This window comes from Moschus berezovskii, chromosome 10, assembly GCF_049115385.1.
Source record: "Moschus berezovskii isolate FMDL1 chromosome 10, NW_MosBer_1.0, whole genome shotgun sequence".
Taxonomy (NCBI): Eukaryota; Metazoa; Chordata; class Mammalia; order Artiodactyla; family Moschidae; genus Moschus; species Moschus berezovskii.
Genome location: NC_142469.1, coordinates 95571078 through 95592695, shown reverse-complemented (window position 1 = coordinate 95592695; position 21618 = coordinate 95571078). Strand labels below are relative to the sequence as shown.

At 41.0% G+C, this 21618-nt stretch overlaps 2 protein-coding genes across 6 annotated transcripts in view; one reads left to right on the top strand and one right to left on the bottom strand.

The window, feature by feature from the left end:
- Positions 1-4218: 4218 nt before the first annotated feature.
- Positions 4219-15399, bottom strand: DCPH1 (damage control phosphatase 1). The gene is made up of 5 exons (XM_055432796.2): positions 15273-15399; positions 12134-12239; positions 11445-11689; positions 6758-6923; positions 4219-5903 (listed from the first exon to the last, which is right to left on the bottom strand). Exons 1-5 carry the CDS (start codon positions 15311-15313, stop codon positions 5136-5138), a joined length of 1326 nt encoding a protein of 441 aa, XP_055288771.2. The 5' UTR covers positions 15314-15399; the 3' UTR covers positions 4219-5135.
- Positions 15400-15700: 301 nt separating this feature from the next.
- Positions 15701-21618, top strand: part of RMND1 (required for meiotic nuclear division 1 homolog) — a 34371-nt gene continuing 28453 nt past the window's right edge. For 3 of the 5 annotated variants that reach the window (XM_088840826.1, XM_088840825.1, XM_088840827.1), the window contains exons 1-2: positions 15701-15855; positions 20155-20669. In XM_088840826.1, coding sequence (XP_088696952.1) covers positions 20163-20669 — 507 coding nt within the window. In that variant the 5' untranslated portion in view covers positions 15701-15855; positions 20155-20162. The remainder of the gene's footprint in view (positions 15856-20154; positions 20670-21618) is intronic. The other 2 variants (XM_055432798.2, XM_055432797.2) reach the window with 2 other exon arrangements.

Here is a 21618-nt window from a genome sequence, read left to right as displayed (position 1 = left end):
GAAAACATTCCAAATACTTTTTCATTTTTTTTAATTAAAAAAAAAACAACAAACCAACACACACACACAAAAGCCTTGCAGTGATAAGATTAAGGATGACTCATTCCATGTGCAAATGTGAAATCTTTTCTTTCTCATTAAGGACCCCTGGAAGAAATCAAGCTGGACAATAGAAGAATTTTATTAAGTGAAGTCTGAAATGGGAAGAAAAAACACAGTATGATGTATCTCCTCTTCACTTCAAAAACAAAATCATGAAAATAAACCCAGTCATGGCTTTCACCAAGTTTATGAAAAGGAAAGAAAGGAAACTGAAGGAAAAGTAAAAAAAAAAAAAAAAAAATGAGAGCATGTATTCTTAACTTTTTTGGGTCATGAACGTCTCCAAATAAAACATCTAAATTTTCAATGTAATGATAAAGCAATAATTCAAGACAGCAGAAGCAGCCATAATGTAACATGAAAAGACTTGTAATTTTTGCAGGTGACAAAAGCACAGATACAGCTGATATTGCTGAAATTTATGGCCCATAATCAACACTGAAGGAAATACTATGTTTCAATTAGAGATTAATAAAAGGAACGATGAAAATTTTTTTCACCCAAACTTACAGGTCACCTGAAATCTATCCCTGAAACCCTTGAATCCCAGTTGCAGAATTTCTGCACTGGGGACATACCAAGCCCAATGTTTATCTTCTTAAATGTAAGATAGAATTAAAATATTAGTTCCTTTAAATTTTCTGAATTATGGTAAAAATTAACTTGCTGTTACAGTTAAGAAAACAAGTACAGTTTTGCTTCTTCAAGCAAAGTTTAAGTGAAATGAAAAGCAATTATTTCTCTTTTCTTACAGTCTTTTCTAGTGTGACTTTTCTATGTTGTTAATGAAATACTTTCTTTTCTCCACTTTTCCAGAATTTTATTTTCAAATTCACCTATGTTGATATACTTCTATGATAAACCACGGTAACATCTGGTTACAAACATTACATGTAACAGAAAATTTTAGCCAAGAAAGGAATGAGGATACAGTTTTGTTGTCACTGACCTTTCTGTGTTTTACCAAATCTTTGTTCCAGTATAATGATTTTAAAGTTGAAACCACAAGAATGTGTGTAGTCAACAATGAAAATTATACTCTGCCAGTTTTTCTTGCTGAAATCTCTGTACTAAATAGTACAGAAGAAAAATCCAGTCACTTTCCAATGCTGACGGATCTCCCCCTTGTGCCTAAACTTTGTATTGAACTCAAGCAGGATTGAAAGTCATCAGCATATATACTGAATTTTTTAAGAAAGGCAAAAAGTGACTTTGCTTCTCATATAAAACAATTACTCAGTGTTGAGAGTTCGAGGCTAAAAGCCTAATACAAGCCTAATAGAAGCAATTATTTCAAAGGACTAGAATAATTGGGTGGCTTCAAGCAATTCTCAGTAACTGAAGACTTGCAAATCTTAGTGGGTACTGGTTGTCTGAAGATGTTCCTATCAGCTTTGTTGATGATAGCAAAGATTTTGGACAATCTATATAGCAAAATAAAATACAATCTAGCTATATAATGAAATGTTCGCAGTCATTAAAAATCACATTTTGAAGAATTTTTAACAAATGGGAAACTGGGTACAATATAATATTGAAGGTATAAAGCAGTATTCAAAGATGCATACATTTGTGCAAAACTCCCAATTATATAACATGGATTTCTTCACTCATTTAACAAGTACTAATTGATCTAATCAATCAGACTTTCAAGTAGACCCATATCACCCTTCAGACTTCAGTTTAAATAGCATCACATCAGGGAGATAAGAAAATTACTTCGAAGACTAGAATTTGTCATCTACCAGCCACACTGAACACCTACCCTGTGCTCAATATTGTGTGTGAGGGGAACACGGTCAGTGGCTGCCCCTCAAAAACGTACAACTAATGGAAATCCACACTTTAGAAGTGTCTCCCATAAGAACAGATTTTCCTTTCTAAATTCTAAAAGGTCTGAGAGTGGGGGAAATGTGACCCGGCAGAGAATAGCAGGAAGGTAGGAGAACAAGGTCAACAGAGGTCCCTGATGTGATGGCTGAGGGTACACTGGGCTCCACAGGCAACACTTCCTTGTAATTTACAGACGAAGGGAAGAGGTCAGGGTACGTGGAATACTCAGGTGGCCTCTAGGGGGTGCCAGACTGTTGATATTTTTCAGCATGACTCCCCAGGGAATCTGGCTTTGAGATTGAATGTAGTTCAAGTTGACCAGAAATAACTTCTTTTCCAGTAAAATTGTGAGAATATGACTTAGGTCATGGACTTAGTTGGAGACCAAGGATTGTAAATCAAATATTTATGAGTCCCAGATCCTTATTGATAATTATGAGTCCCAGGTCATCCTGCTATCGAAAAGTCTTCCATTCCTCCACCAGGAAAAAATTATGACAAAGGAGAGTTTCCCTGGTGGCTCAGAGTTTCTGCCTGCAATGCAGGAGACTGAGGTTCACTCTCTAGGTCAGGAAGATCCCCTAAAGAAGGAAATGGCCACCTACTCCAGTATTCTTGCCTGGAGAATCCCATGAAGAGAGGAGTCTGGTAGGCTATAGGCCATGGGGCCACAAAGAATCGGACATAACTGAGCAATTGAACACAATATCATTTATTTAAAAATGGGGAAAATTTTTTTTTTAAATTCAAACAGTATAAACCTGCTTTTTCTTAGAAATGTAAAAAATATGTCTAGTCATGGAGAAAGCAATACACCAAAACCTTAACAGGAGTACTGGTGGTGGTGGTGGAATGTCATCATTTTTCTCATTTTCCCCCCTGCCTTACTCACCTTCTATAATGTCAAGGTATCATTTATCATACTGTATCAAGGAATCATATCAGGTAACAAGGTATCATACTGTGAATGTCAGACATTGCATGGGCTCTTTACCAAGGTAATAAAGCACGCATGTGTAGAAGTAGTCAGTCTCCTAGACGCCCCCCATCCCAACTCAGTCCAGCAAAAATAGTCAAGAGTAGAGGGGAGAAGGTTTTGTGGCGTTAGAGGCTTGAGAACAAGACTCAGTGAGGGCTTGGGCAGAGAGAACTATTAGAAAAATGAGCAGGAGAGGGGATTTTAATAAATCTAACTCTGAATTGTATTTTTAATTCTCCCTGGGGTTTTCTTAAAACCTAAGTAGAGTTTGAACTACATTGGTATTACCTTTTGCAGTGGGAATCTTTTCTAGAAATAAAACTTTGAGGTTGAACAGTGTGGATTCTGGCCATGAGTTCAAAAGGATTACTGCATTTTTATCAAACACCAAAATGCCACCTCAAATCCGAGAGGTGGGTAGTCCCAAGAAATTTTGCTCATTTGCTGTTTAATCAAAGTCACATAAATCCACGGAGTATGTGTGTGCGTGAGTGCTCCTCTGTACCTATGCCAAACACACAGATGCTCAGTTGTGTCTGACTCTGCGACCCCATGGACTGGGGCCTGCCAGGCTTCTGTCCATGGAATTTTCCAGGTAAGAATACTGAAATGGGTTGCCATTTTATGCTCCAGGGGAATCTTCCCCACCCAGGGATCAAACCTGCTTCCTGTCTCCTGCACTGGCAGATGGACTCTACCACTGGCCCATGTGTGGCATAACCACCATTTTCTACCTATTTACCTACCCTTCTTCCACATTTTTATTGTAATATACCTACAAGATACTGGATCTATGTCTTGTAATATACCTATAAGATACTGGATCTATATCTTGCTGAAAAAGTGCTGCATGAAATTTACAGACTGTTTTATCCAGGAGTTACTTCATACTTAACAAAGTATGTTACTGTTAAGCAGTGGAAGCAATTAAAGATGCTACTTTGGGAATGTTTTCCAAGACCCCTCAGCTCTTCAGTGAAAAATTCACCCTCAGTTGACCTCAGAGCCTCAGCCTCCTCCTCCATGCTCCTCTGTACCTAATGCCAAACACACAGAGGCCAAACTTGCTGGGGCAGAAACAGGTGGGGGACCAGGAGAAGACTCTAGGCAGAGCCCTGTCTTTTAGAACGGATGAAATGGTCTGAAAGTAGACTGTGGTCATGGTGGCACAACTCTGTGAAAACACTAAATCTTAACAGGAATACTGGGGGTGGTGTACTGGGGGTACACTCTATAGAGTTCATCTTTAATCTTCCCTTCTTGCCCTTCCCCCACTGAAAGATAAAACCAATGAGATTTTTGATACAATTTATAATTCTTTATTATTCTGGTGCAAGAAAACATGTCCAGATTTAGTTTCAATTTCAGTTGCAAAACAAACTGACCCGAAATTTACAGTCTTTAATATAACTGTGATCACCAATAAATGCACAAGATTATAAAAAGTGAATTAACTCATTGGTAGTACAGAGTCTACTCAGAAGAATCTTTCCTATCTAATGCATTTTTTTAAGACTGCACAGCAATTCTGTTCGTTTAAAACACATATGTGTTAAAATAATGTATTTCAGCTGATTATGGATATCACAAACAGAATGTAAAGATATTACATTTCCTCAAGTACTAATTGTTTTATTCTGTTCAATTTTGAGTTTCCGACCACCCTTTCCACAGATCAAAATACAAACATGTGCAAATGATAGATATGGAAATGAAAGAAAATCCAGTAACAAAATCAAGAATTATAATAACTTATGAGGTAAGTTTTACTTTCACATGTTCAGATATCAGTTAAGAAATGCCTCCCTTTACAAAGCATATTTAAGATGTATATTATATTGTCACTGAGCCCTTAGAGCCCAAAATCAAGTAAAATTTCATGCCTCCTAGAATGTTAAATACCATGCAGCATAGTATTTTTAAAAATGTTACCTTTTAAAGCAGAATTGACTTCTATTTCTGCCCAATTAGGTTCATTAAAACCACTTGAAATGATACACTTGACTTGAAATAAGTTACTGAAATTCCAACAGCAGTGTTAAGTTTCTGTAACCAGTGTAATCCACCTACCCCAGAACAATGTAGTGGGGCAAAGCGTTCACGCGAGAAAGCACCGGGGAGTATACAAATGACCGCCAAGAGGCCAAGCTGCCCGGAGCTTTGTTGGGGCTGCTGAGTGTCGGTCAGATCTTTCTACACAACTGAAAGTTCCTACACCAAGTCAGAGTGGGCCATCAAACTGAAATACTCCGTATCTCCCAGTGGTCAGCCAGTTGGGCTCAGAAGCTGTGAGCTGTTCACCTTGCCCGGGCTGCAGACCAACCTGAACCTCAGCCTTTAATGTTCTGATGCTGCACAGAGGTGCAGGGTGGAAGCCACTCAACGCCTCATGAAATGGAACGGTAAACTCCCATCTTCTGTCACCTGTCAGCTTCCTATAATTCAAGTCACCCTTGAAGAAAATTAAATGAGCCTTTTGTAGTGCAGCATGTAAGTCAGGAGCGACCTGAGACATTGCACTGAATTCATGAGGCAGAGTCCAAAATATATGATCGAGGTAAACCCATCTGCCCATTTTAATATGGTCTTCCCAGTCAACCCCACACTGGGACACCCACTTATTATTAGAATGCTTTAGTTGTTTGATTATCCAATTAAAATCGTGTAGAGTAGTATCAGAAACAAACCATGGAATCGTCTTCCCATAAAAATGGATCTTAGTAGCCAGTTTAGAGGACAACAGGAAGTCAGCTAATACTAAGTCTGTAATAAGTTCAAACCCAGAATTATCCAGAACAATATCCACTCGAGTAACATATTCTTTTTCTCTTGTTTTCTTGTAATTGCTTAGCAATGACCAAAGACGATCCATGTCGTTCACTAAAATGAAAGGTTTTAGGTCTTCCAATGAATTCATTATATTGGTCTTCTGAGAACTATGTTCCCCACCTGACAGAGACAGATCACACTTATTTCCCCACAGTGAAATCTGAAAAAGAAAAAGCACAATACATGTACCCTTCTTTTGAATAACCAATAATACGTAGGATGTAATGGGAGGAGGGGTTGCTAAAAATGTTCATAAAATTCATTTATACAAAACTCAATACAAAATGTCCATCCAATCTACATTTTCTCTAATAATTCTGCATAAAAAAGCTGTGGCCTCTACTTTCAAAGTATATCCAGAATCTGGTGACCGGTACCACCTCTGATGCCACCAGCTCGGTCCAGACCTGAGTCATTTCAGGAACAGAACCACCTGTTTCTACCCTTGTGCCTTCAGTCTATTCACAGAAGTAATCCTTGACCTAAGTCATGTTATGTTCAGTTCAGTTCAGTCGCTCAGTCGTGTCCGACTCTCTGCGACCCCATGAATCACAGCACGCCAGGCCTCCCTGTCCATCACCAACTCCCGGAGTTCACTCAAACTCATGTCCGTCGAGTTGGTGATGCCATGCAGCCATCTCATCCTCTGTCGTCCCCTTCTCCTCCTGCCCCCAATCCCTCCCAGCGTCAGGGTCTTTTCCAATGAGTCAGCTCTTCGCATGAGATGGCCAAAGTATTGGAGTCTCAGCTTCAGCATCAGTCCTTCCATGTTATGTTACTCCTCCGATTTAAACCTTCTAACAGCTTCTCGTTTCAGCATGAGTAAAAACCAAAGTCCTTGCCTTTGGTCCAACACACCCTGTCTTCTACGGGGGTCCCTGCAGCCCCTCGCCTCTCTGCTCCTCATTTCCTGAAGCCTCTTTCCCCAGAGTGTCTCCCTCCTGTTAAATGTATACCAGTTTACTTTTCAACTGTTTAAATAAACAGACTCAGGAGAATAATTATTATATTTACCTGAAGAACTTTAAAAAACTCATTTTTCAGTTGATTTTCATCTAGGTCTTCGATAGTTTTCCTCAACTCTTGCAGGTGAGTACATAAGGCAATGACAGATTCCTGAGATTCAAAGAAATTTTGGTCTTTCAATTCTTTAAATATATCAAAGTCATCGATTGGTGGACTAAAATAGGAAACAAAAAATAAGCAAAACATTTCTATAACTCTGTACCTTTTTTTAAAAACATTTGAGTAATTGCAGTTTTTTAAAGGAAAGAGAATAGTAGCAACCCATCCAAAAATTAGTGGTGATTTTTATTAGGTATAACAGACAAGTTACACAAAAATAATCCATTTACACTAACTGAATAAAACTAAATTATGCAAAAGTAAATACCCAAACTCATTTTAATTAGTTGCCAAATATACTGAAAGTATTAAATAATTATAGGGACTGTATCCATAATTATCTATCCAGTGAGTTTTTAGGACAAAGGGGAAAGAGAAACAGAATTCCATGACAATTGCTTTAGTTTAACAAACAATTTTTTGGGTGCTCAGTGTGGCTCAGGATCCAAATAACAAACATGGATATAAACAGAATAGTTGAACACAATGTAGTAATTGTAAAGGAGTCAAACACAGAATATTACAGGAACCCAATGACTACTTGCTATGAAACAGACCGCACTAATGTAAATCTTATTCTAAAGACAAACTTTGATCATTTATGTGTAGATTTCTAATTTTTTAGCAACTTTTACTCTTAAGTTGACTTTGACCAATGGTGATGTATGTTCCATGGCTACATATTCATGTTGTCTAATGAGAGATCAAATAATATTGGCCTAAGAAAAACGTAACTCAGAAGGTATACATACTAGCATAATAGACTTTACAGAATCTGATCTTCAAAATTAGCTACTTTTTCCAGGGGTCTCCCACCTGAGGATAAAAAGGCAATATGGCCTCCCTCCAGTCAGGGAGTCAGCCGGGAAAGCTACACCCTTAGTCCAAGAATGCTGCCATTGCTCAAAGCGCTTCTGGAATTCCTCTTTGGGGAATTTCCTCAGAACCTGTTATTAAACGTCCTGTCAGTGACAAGTAATTTCATGTTTTGGAGTTAACTTGTTTTTGGAAACAGCCAAAAGTCACTCAAAGCAATTTCAGTAGAATGAAGCATGGAAATCAAATGGAATAAAACATTTTTGGTCAAAAATGAGGAGTGACTAAATAATAATGAGACTAATCTCGTTTTGAGGTTTGTCAACTTGCTCTGAAAGAAGTTTCAAAGAATTAAAAGACTTTTTTAGCAATAGCAGCATTGCTGAAATGAATCAGTCTCTCAAGGAGAGGTAAAGGGATAAACGTATTTAGATGCATGGGGTCCACTGAGGGGGTCAGCAAACTGCAGCTTGCAGGCCCTCTCTGGCCCACTACCTGTTCTGTATGATCTGCAAGCTCAGAACGGCTTGCACAGTTTTGAAGAGTTGAAAAAAAATTGAAAACGATTTTGTGATATATGAAATTCAAATTTCAGGGTCCATAACTCTGCTTTATATCAGAACACAACCAGGTTCACTTATATACTGTCTATGGCTGCTTTGGCACCACTAAAGCTGAGGAGTCTGAGAGCCTAGAATACTGACTGACTGGCCCTTTACAGAAACATCTGCAGACCCTTGTTTGGCCTCGTGGTACTGATTGTGGGCCCAACCAGGAACTAAACCTGGGCCCCTGCATTGGAAGTGTAGTCTTAACCAGTGGACTGCCAGGGAAACCCCTTGAGACTTGTTTCTCATACTTTAAGAGAGCAAACGCACATAGCTATAAATGATTTCAGAGATCTTAAAATGTTTGCCATTTTAGAATCTACTAGAGCTATATTTATGTACACTTGACCCAGGGGTTCACTCCTAAATATATACCCAACAGAAATACACACAGACGTTCACCAAGAATATGTGATTGAATGTTTGTGGATCCAAAGGCGGCGTGTGGGGGCCTAAAGTTCTGCCTTTTGATCTGGTCACTAAGGACACAGCATGTTCTGGTAAAGACTGCTGAATATTCAGCATGTATATCACACTTTAATAAAAGCTTAAAAGGTCTGCCATTTTCTCCGTATTTTCATTTTTCAGTATCTAAAGCATATTTAAATTTTACATATGGCTAAAACTTCAAATCTTAATTTAGATTTGCAGACTATATATTCAACCACTTAATTCTAAAAAACCCAAAATATACATCTTGACAAAGAAAATTCAGAATATGTTTCAGTGTAAGGGGCAAAGTCATCAGAAACACATCTTAAAGCTAACGTGTGCTTTGTGTGCATGTGTGCTAAGTTGCTTCAGAGGTGCCCAACTCTTTTTGACCTTATGGATTACAGCCCGCCAGGCCCCTCTGTCCATGGAATTCTCCAGGCAAGAATACTGGAGTGGGTTGCCATTTCCTCCTCCAGGGGATCTTCCTGACCCAGAGATCGAACCTTCATCTCTCACATCTCCTTCATAGGCAGGTGGGTTCTTTACCACTAGTGCCACCTGGGAAGCCCCTATGTGTGCTCTGGGATCCTGGAAAAGCTAGAAAGATAGTCCTTTGGTCACTCTGGATGGGTCACTGACCCAGGATAGGAATTCTTCCTGTAAGAAACCTAACAAATTGGACACTTAAAAACTACTTCAAGGATAGGGATAAATTAGGAGTATGGGATTAACAGATACAACTACTATACATAAGATAGATAAGCAACAAGGATTTACAGTATAGCACAGGGAACTATATTCAATATCTTATAATAACCTATAATGGAAACTAATCTATGTGTGTGTATATATATATATACACACACATACACACACACAGATATATCTGAATCACTTTGCTGCACACCTGAAACTAACACAATATCATAAACCACTATACTTCGATTAAAAAAACAACTACTTCAGTGCTAGTTCCGCTGTAGGACAGCCCTTCTTTGTACTACCTATAACCTGAGTATCAGACAAATACCCAGATCTTCAAATATTTGCCCAAGAGATCCCCTTAGGAGAGTTCCACACCCCTGACTCACTAATATTCTCGTTCCTGGAACTTCAGGCTAAATGTTGCCTCTATCCCTTTTATCAAGCTATTCCTGGACCAATGGGTAGCAGCACAGGCTGGGCAGAATCTCCCTGGGGCATGGAAAGAAAAACCGATGTGCAGGCCACACCACGGACAAACTACACCACTAGGATTTAATATAACAATTTCAAAATCTGCATATTTCAAAACAAACCAAAACACTTTTGCCCAACTGGTTGACAAGCAGCTGGGTTTGTAGGCTTCTGTCCTAGATTTTTCATTCTGAACTGGATCCACCTCCAAAACTCAGAAACAGCATTCCTTTTACTTTTCTAACATTCGAACTTCTCTAAGCCTACTCAGGGTGCCACTCAGTGTTGCAACACTTCAGCAGCTTTGTCTGATACACGCATATTTTCCAGAGTTATGAAACCGTCACCCATAATATCAGACTAACCTTAGTCCTGGAAAGATATCCAAATGTACTACTTGTCTGAGGAGGGGGCTTATCTGACTTACACAGACCAGGCTCCAATACTGGTTCTACCAGTTACTTACCATGCAGCCTCGGAAAAGACACTAATCTCTCTGAGCCTCAGTTGCCTCCACTGTAAAATGGAAACCATAACACCTATATGTCACTGGGTTGCAAAATAACTAGAACTGAGCTGGTATTCAATACATGACAGTGTCCAGTGTTTGCTAGTCTTTTGCTTGGGTCTGTGTGCCAGGTAATATGCTATATTTTTAGTGAGTGGATTCTGCTTTTAAAGCACAAGACCTAAAACATACGTATTCAGCAAATACTAAAAAAAATTGTGACCTTATAATAATTTAGAAAGATTAAAACAGAAAAAGAAAATAGACTCAAGTTTACTCATGTTTCCCTAACAATCTTTTTATTTCACTTTCAGTGCTAGTTTACGTGCCTTCAAGTATCCTATGCTATGTTGAGGAACGAATGCCAAAGGATTCCTCTTACTCAGCAAACCTGTATTTCTGTAACCTGTGAGCCAAAAGAATGATCCACATTACATTTTCTTCTGCTCTGTAAGGCAGTTCTCTATCACAATTTTCCTAGGAAAAAATTAATTAATATAAACAACTCTATAAAAAGTTATTCTGGAACCTGTGTTTAACTTTTTGAGTCCTTTTCTAATCTAGCCATTAAAAGCAAGAGCGGAAAATTAAGATAGTGCATCAGAACAATGCAGTGACTCACTGTTCCGCTGACTTCTCTTAGCAAATTAATTCTGACATATTATCTATTTTTAAAAACAAAATATGTTTACTTTGTCCTGTCTTGATTTTTTATATAAACAATTATTTCAAATTAACATTTTTTGCTTATTAAGAACAATTTGTTGTATTCTACAAATAAGTAAGTTCTTATAAGAACTTTTAATTAGTTCCTACTTCAGATATTTAATCTTAGGTCTATTCTAAGCAAGTGGATAATAACTGCCAATAATCAATTACAACAGTAACATTTGCAGAAATATCTAATAGCACCACTAATATCTGCTGAACTGAATTCAGGCTTCATTTGGCTTTTATTTTAAAACACACCGTTTTACAATTTTAAATTTAGCATAAATTATCTACATTTGCTATTTGATGGTTACAAACTTACCTTTGGATAATTGCTTCATGAATTCTACGATACATGTAGCATTCTACAAATAGCCATGGTGAGAGAAACCACCTTGGTTTCCCATCACTTTCATTTAAAAGACTCTGTTGATATTCTAGGTACTGATTCCATACATCAGTATCAACAAACTTTTCAACCAAAGGAACAATCGGTTTATCTGTTTGCAATTCATTCCGTAATTTAGAAAGAAGAGAAATTGCTTTCTTTTCAGCTTCCAGGCCTTTCTGCAAAAACATGGGTGGGGGGGTTTATATATATATAACATATACACACCTGTATGAATAGTCTACACTACAATCAATTTATATGCAGTTACCGTATCTATAAGTATATATATATATGTACACACATATATACATAATTTCTCTAGGGTAACATATTTTTATGGATCTAAATTTAAGAAGGAAAAAATAAAACATTTCAAAACTACATTCTATGTCTTTCACAAAGGTATAAACATTTAAATTTAGAATTCTTAAGTTCAAAAATCAAAGAACACAAACAGATCTCATATCGACATTATCTTGCCTTACCTAGTCTTCCTTTTTTTAAAGTTTCATGTTATGAACTTATCTCCAGGTGAAATGACCATTACCACATACGGAAAACTGCTTATTGTGTTTGTTAGACTTAACCACAAAAGAATTAAGTAAAAACACAATTCTTACCTCTCCATGTTTCTCGAAAAATTCATTTTTATGTCGATGCAATGTATCAATAGCTTTGGTTAAGATCTGGGGTGATCTGTCTTTAACTGTAAGATATGCAAATGATCTAGAAAAGAGTCACACACACAGCAGATTATTCAGTAGCATTCACACTAGAAGACTGTCATCTTTCAGGTTTTGGAACACCTCTTCTAAATGTAAATTCCTTTGCAAACAACTCCTGTAAAGTAAACCAGCATTGATTGCCCAACTCCTGGAGCAACTCAAGAAAATCGGAAAACCTCTCAGAGTGTTAGTCGCTCAGTTGTGTCTGATTCTTTGCAACCCCATGGACTGTAGGCTCTGTCCATGGGATTCTCCGGGCAAGAATACTGGAGTGGTTAAGCCATTCCCTTCTCCAGGGGATCTTACCCACCCAGAGATCGAACCTGGGTCTCCCGCATTGCAGGCAGATTCTTTACCATCTGAGCCACGAGGGAAGCCTGGAAAACCTCTCTGGTATATCATAAAAACTAAGCAGTTTGTGCCTCAAATCTCAGACTATTCCCTAGAGTGTTTAATCATTCTTATCCTTCTTATTGTATTCCTTTTCTTTTCCTTAACCAGAAACTAGTCTAACAAAGTGATAAGACAGAAACAGAATTATCCTAAAAGTCAAACAGGCTTTCCTCCTAGGTTTATTATTTACTAAATGACCTTTCCTACCTAGAAAGGTGAGGCAATGGATGTAAAACTGCCTGAAACACTTTACAGTGTAGAAATATGTAGGGAAAGACATTTACACCCCTGCTTCTCTTTGTCTATATTCTCAGCCAACATTAATTCTTTTCAAAGGTTTTTCTTTCTGCCTTCTTTGCCTCTCCAGTAACTCCTTCCATCCCCTCTGACCCTAAGCAAAATTAAGGTAAGTTACCATCTTGCTTTCCCAACCAGAAAATGAGAGATTTTCTAGAAGTGTCAGAGAATGAAGAAAGCTGGAGAGGAGGAAAAATCTGAGTATACCTGAATGGAAAATTAAAGATATTTTTTATTTCAGCCATATAAAAATCAAGATTTACAGATTATCATTGTATGTATTATTAATTTAAGGAAATACATGGTCCAGATAGAAAAAAATCTTTAGCACTGTGAATTTTTTAAATAGAAAGCACAAAACAACTTATCAGTTCATTTTTATCTTCAGATCACCAGAGACAATGTAAAAACAAAGACCGTTGTAATACTTCTGCCCAAAATCTCCTATGCTAACTCAAATTTGGGATCATTACACTTGTAAAAACTCAAATATCTTATTCCAATTTTCAAAAATAGTATTATATGTCCTGAGTATTTCTTCAAGAGCCTTCCTCAAATGTGAACCATAAAGCTTAAAGGAAAAAAATTGCAAAAATATTTTCTGATTCTGTGGGTTTTACAGTGAACAGGTTTTAATATGCATGAAATGAAATGAAGTCGCTTCAGTTGTGTCCTACTCTTTGCGACCCCATGGACTGTAGCCTGCCAGGCTCTTCTGTCCATGGGATTTTCCAGGCAAGAGTACTGGAGCTGGTTGCCATTTCCTTCTCCATGGGATCTTCCACACCCAGGGATCGAACCTAGGTCTCTTGCATTGCAGGCAGACTGTTTACCATCTGAGCCACCAGGGAATAGTAACTGCCCTGATCATAATTTAACTTTTAACAATTGGCTCAGAGGGTAAAGCGTCTGCCTGCAACGCAGGAGACCCAAGTTCGATCCCTGGGTTGGGAAGATCCTCTGGAGAAGGAAATGGCAACCCACTCCAGTACTCTTGCCTGGAAAATCCCATGGACGGAGAAGACTGGTGGGCTACAGTCCATGGGGTCGCAAAGAGTCTGGCACGACTGGGCGACGTCACTCACTCACTAATTTCTTGGGAAAGAAATCTAAAGAATACTAAATCAATTGATACTTGAAAGAATTTAGTATTCTAAACACTTGAAAGTATTTAGAAAGAATACTAAATCAACTGACACTTGAATTTTCCAAGGCAGCATATGGCAAGAATACTAGAGTGAGTGCCATTCCCTTCTCCATGGGGTCTTCCCAATTCAGGGATCAAACCCAGGTCTCCTGCATTGCAGGCGGATTCTTCACCATCTGAGCCACCTGGGAAACAACTTAACTAGAAAGTATTGCTATTTTTCTAGCTACTAAATTTCCTCATACGTTTACATCTCCAAGAGTAACGTCTCAGGTCCAGGGACTTGGATGAAGGCAGATATACCTAGGACTTAAAATTTAAGGATGCAGACACTCCCTATATTTGCCTGAAGGTGAGTACAAGCTTAAATTCAGGGCCGAAGGTGCTTCTCTGACCTCAATCCATTGCTGGTGCGGTCAATTTTTTCCAAGTGTTCTTGTGTTTTGCAATATTTTGCAGTAAGGACACATTTCAAATGTAAATTAGGCCTTACAATTTGTACTAACATATATTTGTATGCAATTAATATTATGACTTTTAAAAAAGCAAGACGGTACAGGTACTTATAGTGGGATTACAAATTAATCCGATTAGCGATAGGAAGAAACACATTTCTCTATAGATCTCAGATCCCTAACTTTTGCGGAGAGCTTTAAGCATCCCCCTCAAAAAGTACGTTTATTAATTAAATATGGCTAAGAGCCACGCGCTGCAACACTCTGAAAGGAGGCATGACAGTCGTGCGAGAATTAAAAAATAATCAACAGTATCGAACCACTTTAAAGACGCATAACTGTTCGATACAAATTACTGCAAGGCAACCTTCACCCCCGAACCATCACTTGTAGAGAGAAGTAGGGGTAAACGGGGATTTCCTGTCGGGATTCGCAGTCCGTTCTCGTGTGGACAGGCAAGAAGCCACGAATCACACCGCGGGGAGGAAGCTGCAAAGACAGTCCGAGCCTGGAGCCCGGCGAGCGGCCGCCTGGCCCTCGCCTCCCCGCGAGCGGTCAGAAACCGAGCCGTGGACCCCGGCGAAGCGGAGCCCGGCGGCGGGCTGGAGCTCGCTGGCGGCGGAGGAGCAGGCGCCTCCGCTTCCCTCCCCCGGTACCCACAGGTTCCCCACGAGGCCCAGCTTTCCGCAGGAGCGGGGAGGAGGAAAAGGAGCCGCGAGTGGCCGAGGAAAGCGACACGAACCCTACGTCCCGCGCCGACAGAGACGCCGGAGGCCCCGCCATCACCTTCCGCGCGCCCGACTCCAACGCTCGGGTCTCGCCCGCCGCAGGAGGGGAGGCGGTGCTCGCGCGAGGGGAGGAGCCGGGAAAGCGAGGGAGGGGGGGTTTAAAAAAAAACACTTTTGAATGACGAAACTTTATTTGGTGCTTGTAGAAGAGACAAACAATGGCCGGCTCGAGGACTCGGTGATATCTTCCGGGGACGAAGGCGGGGACAGCCGAGGGCGACGAGAGGAGCGGAATCAGGAAGCGGGCGGAAGGCGGAAGCAAGCAGGGACCGGGACGTCTCAGGGACCAGGGGGCGGCTCGGGTCGCGGCGGCACGGGTCACGTGGTCCTGCGGTCACGTGGACAGGGCGACTCACGCTCCGCGGAGGCCTGGAGCCCTGTGCGCCTGCGCAGTGCCGGGCGCTTGCTGGGGCGCCTGTCGGGATTGGCACCGGCTGCGGGAGCGCGCCGGGCTGCGGCTGCTACTCGTCTCTTGTCTGCGGCCGGGCCGCGGAAGCTCGCGCGCTCCGCGCATCCCACTTCTCGTCCGGCCCAGAGGTTAGTGCACTGCCTTGTTCTCCGAGCTTGTGTGGTCCCGCACAGCGGTGCCCGCCTTTGCTGCCCGCCGCCCTGAATCTCTTAGGTCACATATTTCACCGGGACCGCGCAGGTCCCCTGCCTGTTACGGTGATCTTTGGTCGACTTAGTTGGGTGTAAAAAGCATTCCATCCATAACACATACGAATCCTTTTTTTGAGCCAGTGCACAGCGGTCACTGCAAAGACCGTTTTGAGCAGCTTAAGGAGTTGGAAGGCATGCTCCCAGATAAGCGCCTCTTATCCATTGACTTGTAGCCTAGTTGGTACAGTTTTCTTAGTTGGTGTGTTCTTAGAAATAGGAAATGCATCCAAGAATCGAGTAGCCGCCTTTTATTTCATTCAGAAAATATGAGTTGAATACCTATCGTGTGCTGGGCACTCTGGTCACAGTAGACACAGCTCAACAGAAGGCAACTCTTTATCCTCAAGGAGCTTATATGCTACAGGAGAGAGAGACAAAAATCTCCTTTCCTCTTCTGTTTCTTCCCGTTATAGCATTGTGACTACTTACTCTATATTTTGTAGCATCAAGACTATATTTTATAGCATTGTGACTATTTACTGTGTATGTTAGTGGTTTACCACATGTATTATCTGTCATGCCCACTGTGATGTAAGTTTCAAAAGACAGGGATTTTTGTCTTTTATTTTCAGCTGTGTTAGCAAGTAGAACAATGTCTGGCACATGATAGGAACTCAGTTCATAACTTGTGTGAGTTAAGAAAGTAAGAACACGAAGTATTGGTAAATGATGTTAAATGCAGTGGAGAAATAGAAAGTGGAGGAAGCTAGTGCTGCTGTCGGTTTTGTGTTTGTTTTCTTTAATGATTCTTTTTGGCTATGCTGGGTCTTTGTTTGTGCTCCTCAGCTTCTTTTCCCTGCAGCATGTGGGATCTTAGTTCCCTTACCAGGAATCGAACCCAAGTGCCCTATATTGCAAGATGGATTCTTAGCCACTGGACCACCAGGGAAGTCTCTGGTGTGCATTTTGAATGAAGTGGTCCAGGAAGACTTCACTGCCTAGGAGGCATTTGAGCAGAGGTCTGAAGGAGGTGAGGGAATAATAGGTTTACAGGGCCCTAGGAGAAGAGTATAAGGGTAGTAAGTGCACAGATCCAGGTGCCAGAGTGACTGGAGCAAAAGGAGTGAGGGGGGAAAAGCTGTAGGAGATGTTATAGTCGCGATAAAGGCCAGAGAAGGGAGGACCATGCAGTCCACGTTAAGGTCTTTAGCTTTTATTTCAAGTGAAGTGTGGGGCCATCATTAAACTTAAGAGGGAAGATGGAATCTGACTTAGTAAATTAGTAAATTTGGTTGCAACATTCAGAAGAATGTGAAGAACAGAAGCTGGGACCCCAGTGCGGATGCTGTGACAGTAATCCCTGGGCAAAACAGCAGCGTGGACCAGGGTGAGTGAGGTAGGGGGTGGAGTGGTCCGCTGTATCCCGTGTTGCTGGTCAGTGAGGGAAAACGAAGACTTCTGATGCAGAGGTCATTGCTGGCCTTGACAAATGGGTTTTGGTGAAGTGATAGGAATGAAAGCCCAATTGGAGCGGGTTCAGGGATATCAGAGGAGAGGCAGTGAAGACAGGGAATCAGCTTTTTTGAAGATATTTCAAAAGCTGCATGTTCTGCCTCCTACATATCACAGGGACTCATCCTTGTCCTCATCCTTTTAATGGGAGATAACATATATGCAGTGATTTCAGTGTCTCCTTTGGAATCGGAAAGGCCAGGGACTTCCTTCCGGCTCTGCATCGCTGACTATAAGCAGTCTGCCCCAGTAAGCCTCCGTTTCCCCTGTGAAGTACCTCACAGGATTGTTGTGAGGTGAAGCAGAGGGTACCAAGTACTCAGGAAGCAATGTCTTAGTCTCTGTCAGTTCCTCCTCTACATTCTAACATGTTTCTTAGATGTGTATCTGACTAGGTGCGTCTCACATGAAAAGCTCTGCCTTCTCCCTGTTGGTGGAAACTCATTAGGGTCAGTACTCAGGATCCAGGCACTCCTGTCTCCCCTGGAGCTGCACCCTGTTTGTCAGGTGAACTGTGTACCTGGTGGGGGCAGGAGGGTGGTGACTTGTTGATCCCTCTGCCCTTTTGCAACCCGGTTCAAATGTCACCTCTGATAAGCCCCATCCACCCACAGCCAGAGGTTCCTTTCTCTGCACCCAAGAGCAATTGGTACATAACTCTGTTATGTACTTGTCACAGTATTCCGTTTCCCCCACTAGATGTGAGTACTGAGATTGTTGTATATACCTGTATTTCCAGCCCCTAGCATGTTACTTTGTTAAACAATTGTTATTGATTTCCTACTGCTGCTGCTGCTAGGTCGCTTCAGTTGTGTGACCCCATAGACTATTACAAGCTTACTATTTTTTTGTGTGTGCTGTAGGATCTTAGTTCCCCAACTAGGGATCCAACCTGTGTCCCCTTCCACTGCAAGCGTGGAGTCTTAAGCACTGGATGGTCAGGGAAGTCACTCCAGGCTTACTTTTAAAGAACAAATGTTTTAAACTGTAAATAAGAGGGGAGATTATTTGTGTATAGTATTTCTATTGGGTGTGTATGGGTATGTCTCATAATCTTTAGTCCTACTGCCATGCCCAGCCCCACCCTGAAAAGCATTCCCCTTCAAGAATCAGCTTGAATCTTTCTGAGAGCCTTTCCTGACTCTTCATGTAGACTTGCTGCTGCTGCTAAGTCACTTCAGTTGTGTCCAACTCTGTGCGACCCCATAGACGGCAGCCCACCCAGGCTCCCCTGTCCCTGGGATTCTCCAGGCAAGAACACTGGAGTGGGTTGCCATTTCCGTCTCCAGTGCATGAAAGTGAAAGTGAAGTTGCCAAGTCGTTTCTGACTCTTCGTGACCCCATGGACTGCAGCCTACCAGGCTTCTCCGTCCATGGGATTTTCCAGGCAAGAGTACTGGAGTGGGTTGCCATTGCCTTCTCCATCATGTAGACTTAAGAACCTTCTATTGTAGTTCTTTGGTGGGGCCTAGGGCTGCTCCACTCAGTTATAATGAGGCGTTTGCACACGCCTGTCTCCTTCATTAGCCTGATGACAGGAACCCTAATCTTCCATGGATGTATCCCTGTTCCCAGCTCATTGCTTATCTTCTTGTAAAGTGAATACTTTTTTTGGCCTTGGCATTGGGGATCTTAGTTCCCTGACCAAGAATCAAACCCATGCCCTCTGCAGTGGAAGGGCACTCTTAACCACTGGACAGCCAGGGAAGTCCTTGAATACATTTTGAGTAAAGGGGTTTAGAAGTACTGATTTCATTTTAAATAGTTGATATGCTGGTGAAGTAAATGAAGAGATCCTCGTTAGTCTTTTTTTTTTTTCTTGAGGTCCTTTTCATGTCCTTGTAACCTTCCAGAAAGAAGGCCAAAAGTTGACTACTGGTGATGGAAACATTAAAATTTATCTTTTTAACCTTTTACTAGGCTTCAGTTGGAGAAGGAAATGGCAACTCACTCCAGTATTCTTGCCTGGAGAATCCCATGGACAGAGGAGCCTTGAGGGCTAGAGCCCACAGGGTCTCAAAGAGTCGGACACGACTGAGTGACTGACAACAGGCTTCAGTTGGATGTATTTGTTCTGCAAATTGTTTTACAGAAATATGCCTGTTACCCAGGAAAACATTATATGTGTTTCTAAAATTTATTTTTTAATTGAAGGATAATTGCTTTACAGAGTTTTGTTGTTTTCTGTCAAACATCAACATGAATCAACCATAGATGTACATATGTCCCCTCCCTCTTGAACCTCCCTCCTGCCTCCCTCCCCATCCCACCCCTCTCGGTTGATACAGAGTCCCTGTTCCCTGAGTCAAACAGCCAATTCCCGTTGCCTGTCTATTTTCCATATGGTAATGTAAGTTTCCATGTTACTCTCTCCATACATCTCACCCTCTCTTGCCTCCCCTTCCCCCGTGTTCATAAGTCTGTTCTTTATGTCTGTTTCTCCATTGCTGCCCTGCAAATAAATTCATCAGCACCATCTTTCTAGATTCCATGTATATGTGTTAGTATATGATATTTATTTTTCTTTTTCTGACTTACTTCACTCTGTATAATAGGCTTTAGGTTGATCCACCTTAGAACTGATTCAAATGCATTCCTTTTTATGGCTGAGTAATACTCCATTGTGAATATGTACCACAGCTTCTTTATCCATTCATCTTATATGTATTTTTTTAAGTTTTTTTTTTTTCCCTTAAACTTGAACTTTGAATTCTTGTCTTTTAGCTTGGGTTATGGTAATGTCAGCCAGACTTCTCAGAGCCCTGGCTGGATCTCGCCGTATTTTGTCAAAAGCATGTCAGTGCCAAAGACTTGTTTATCGAATGTTAAGACCACTTAAGGAATTTGAGACTGCAGCATGCACAGCCCTGACAAGAAATCAGAACTTGGACTTGTTCTTTCCTGATGCAGCAACTGGTGATTTGAATAAGTCTCAGGTCCTGCGGATGAACCAGAAAATATCAAATAGAAATGTACTCCCTACATTCAACGCTGCGCGTTGCCGAGATGAAAAGGCTCACCTTCCAACCAGGAACTCCGTCAGTACTCACAGGAAAGTGACTCACAAACCAAATCTGCTAGGTTCTAAGTGGTTTATAAAAATATTAAAGAGACATTCCTCATCTGTGTCCACGGAAACAGTTTCTAAACAAGACTTTCCGCAAATCAAGAGACCACTGAAAGCTTCGAGGACCAGGCAGCCATCTAGGACCAATCTTCCAGTTCTGCCTGTGAACGAGGTAAAAACAAGGGTGGTGGTGGCGCCACTGTTCTCTGACAGTCACCCTAAACCCCTGTGTGTCCCAGCTCGGCCTCCCTGCCAGCATAGGAGAGCACCTGCTCGATACTGCTTTCAGGGTCTTTGAAGCCTAATAGTACAACCTGTTACCTCCAAAAGGAATCAGCATCGTAATTTTAGGAATTAGTGGTAGAAATAAAGGGCTTCCCAGGTGGCTCAGTGGTCAAGAACCTGCCTGCCAATGCAGGCGACACGGGTTTGATCCCTGGGTTGGGACAGGTCCCTGGAGGAGGAAATGGCAGCCCACTCCAGCATTCTTGCCTGGCAAATCCCATGGACTGAGAAACCTGGCGGGCTACAGTCCATGGGGTCACAGAGTCGGACGTGACTGAGCAACTGAGCTCACACACACCATATGTATAAAGCCAAAATAGAAGCGATTAAATGTAAAAATGTAGTTTATAAAAGGATTAGTTAGTGGCCTAAGGAAATTTTGGAAAAGACTGGTATTAAGTTCACTTTAGGAATAGTGCTATTAAAAAGCCCCCACTTAAAAAAAAAGTCCTATATTAAGTTTAAGAAAACAAATTTTAACTATGTAGACAGGTAAGCATTTATAAGCTGATGATGACTGCATGGGAGCGGGTGGCAAAAGGACATGGCAAGTTAGAATTGAGAAAGCAGAGTGAAGGTCTTTGCTTTTTTATCCTTTGAAGATTCAAGCGGGTATTTTTATCCTCTGTTATGAGGTTTATGGGAATTTCTCTACAATTTGCTTTTCCCCACTAAATGGTAAATATTTAAGGTGAAGATCAAGGCCTTCATTTACCTGTGTATCTTGCATGATATTTAAAACTGTGCCTTATACTTAATAAATGTTTATTAAACCGAAAAAGATGGAAGAGAAGCAAAGGAATCTTAGATGTCTGTAGTCATCAACATTAAAAATA

Bases quoted from the DNA above. Each gene is read 5' to 3' on its own strand.
- DCPH1 (XM_055432796.2), bottom strand. From the start codon at position 15,313: ATGGCGGGGCCTCCGGCGTCTCTGTCGGCGCGGGACGTAGG. The intron at 11,690-12,133 runs GTAAGAATTGTG...ATGTTTTTGCAG, and splicing joins TTTTCGAGAAACATGGAGAG to AAAGGCCTGGAAGCTGAAAA. The intron at 6,924-11,444 runs GTAAGTTTGTAA...TTCCTATTTTAG, and splicing joins CATGAAGCAATTATCCAAAG to TCCACCAATCGATGACTTTG.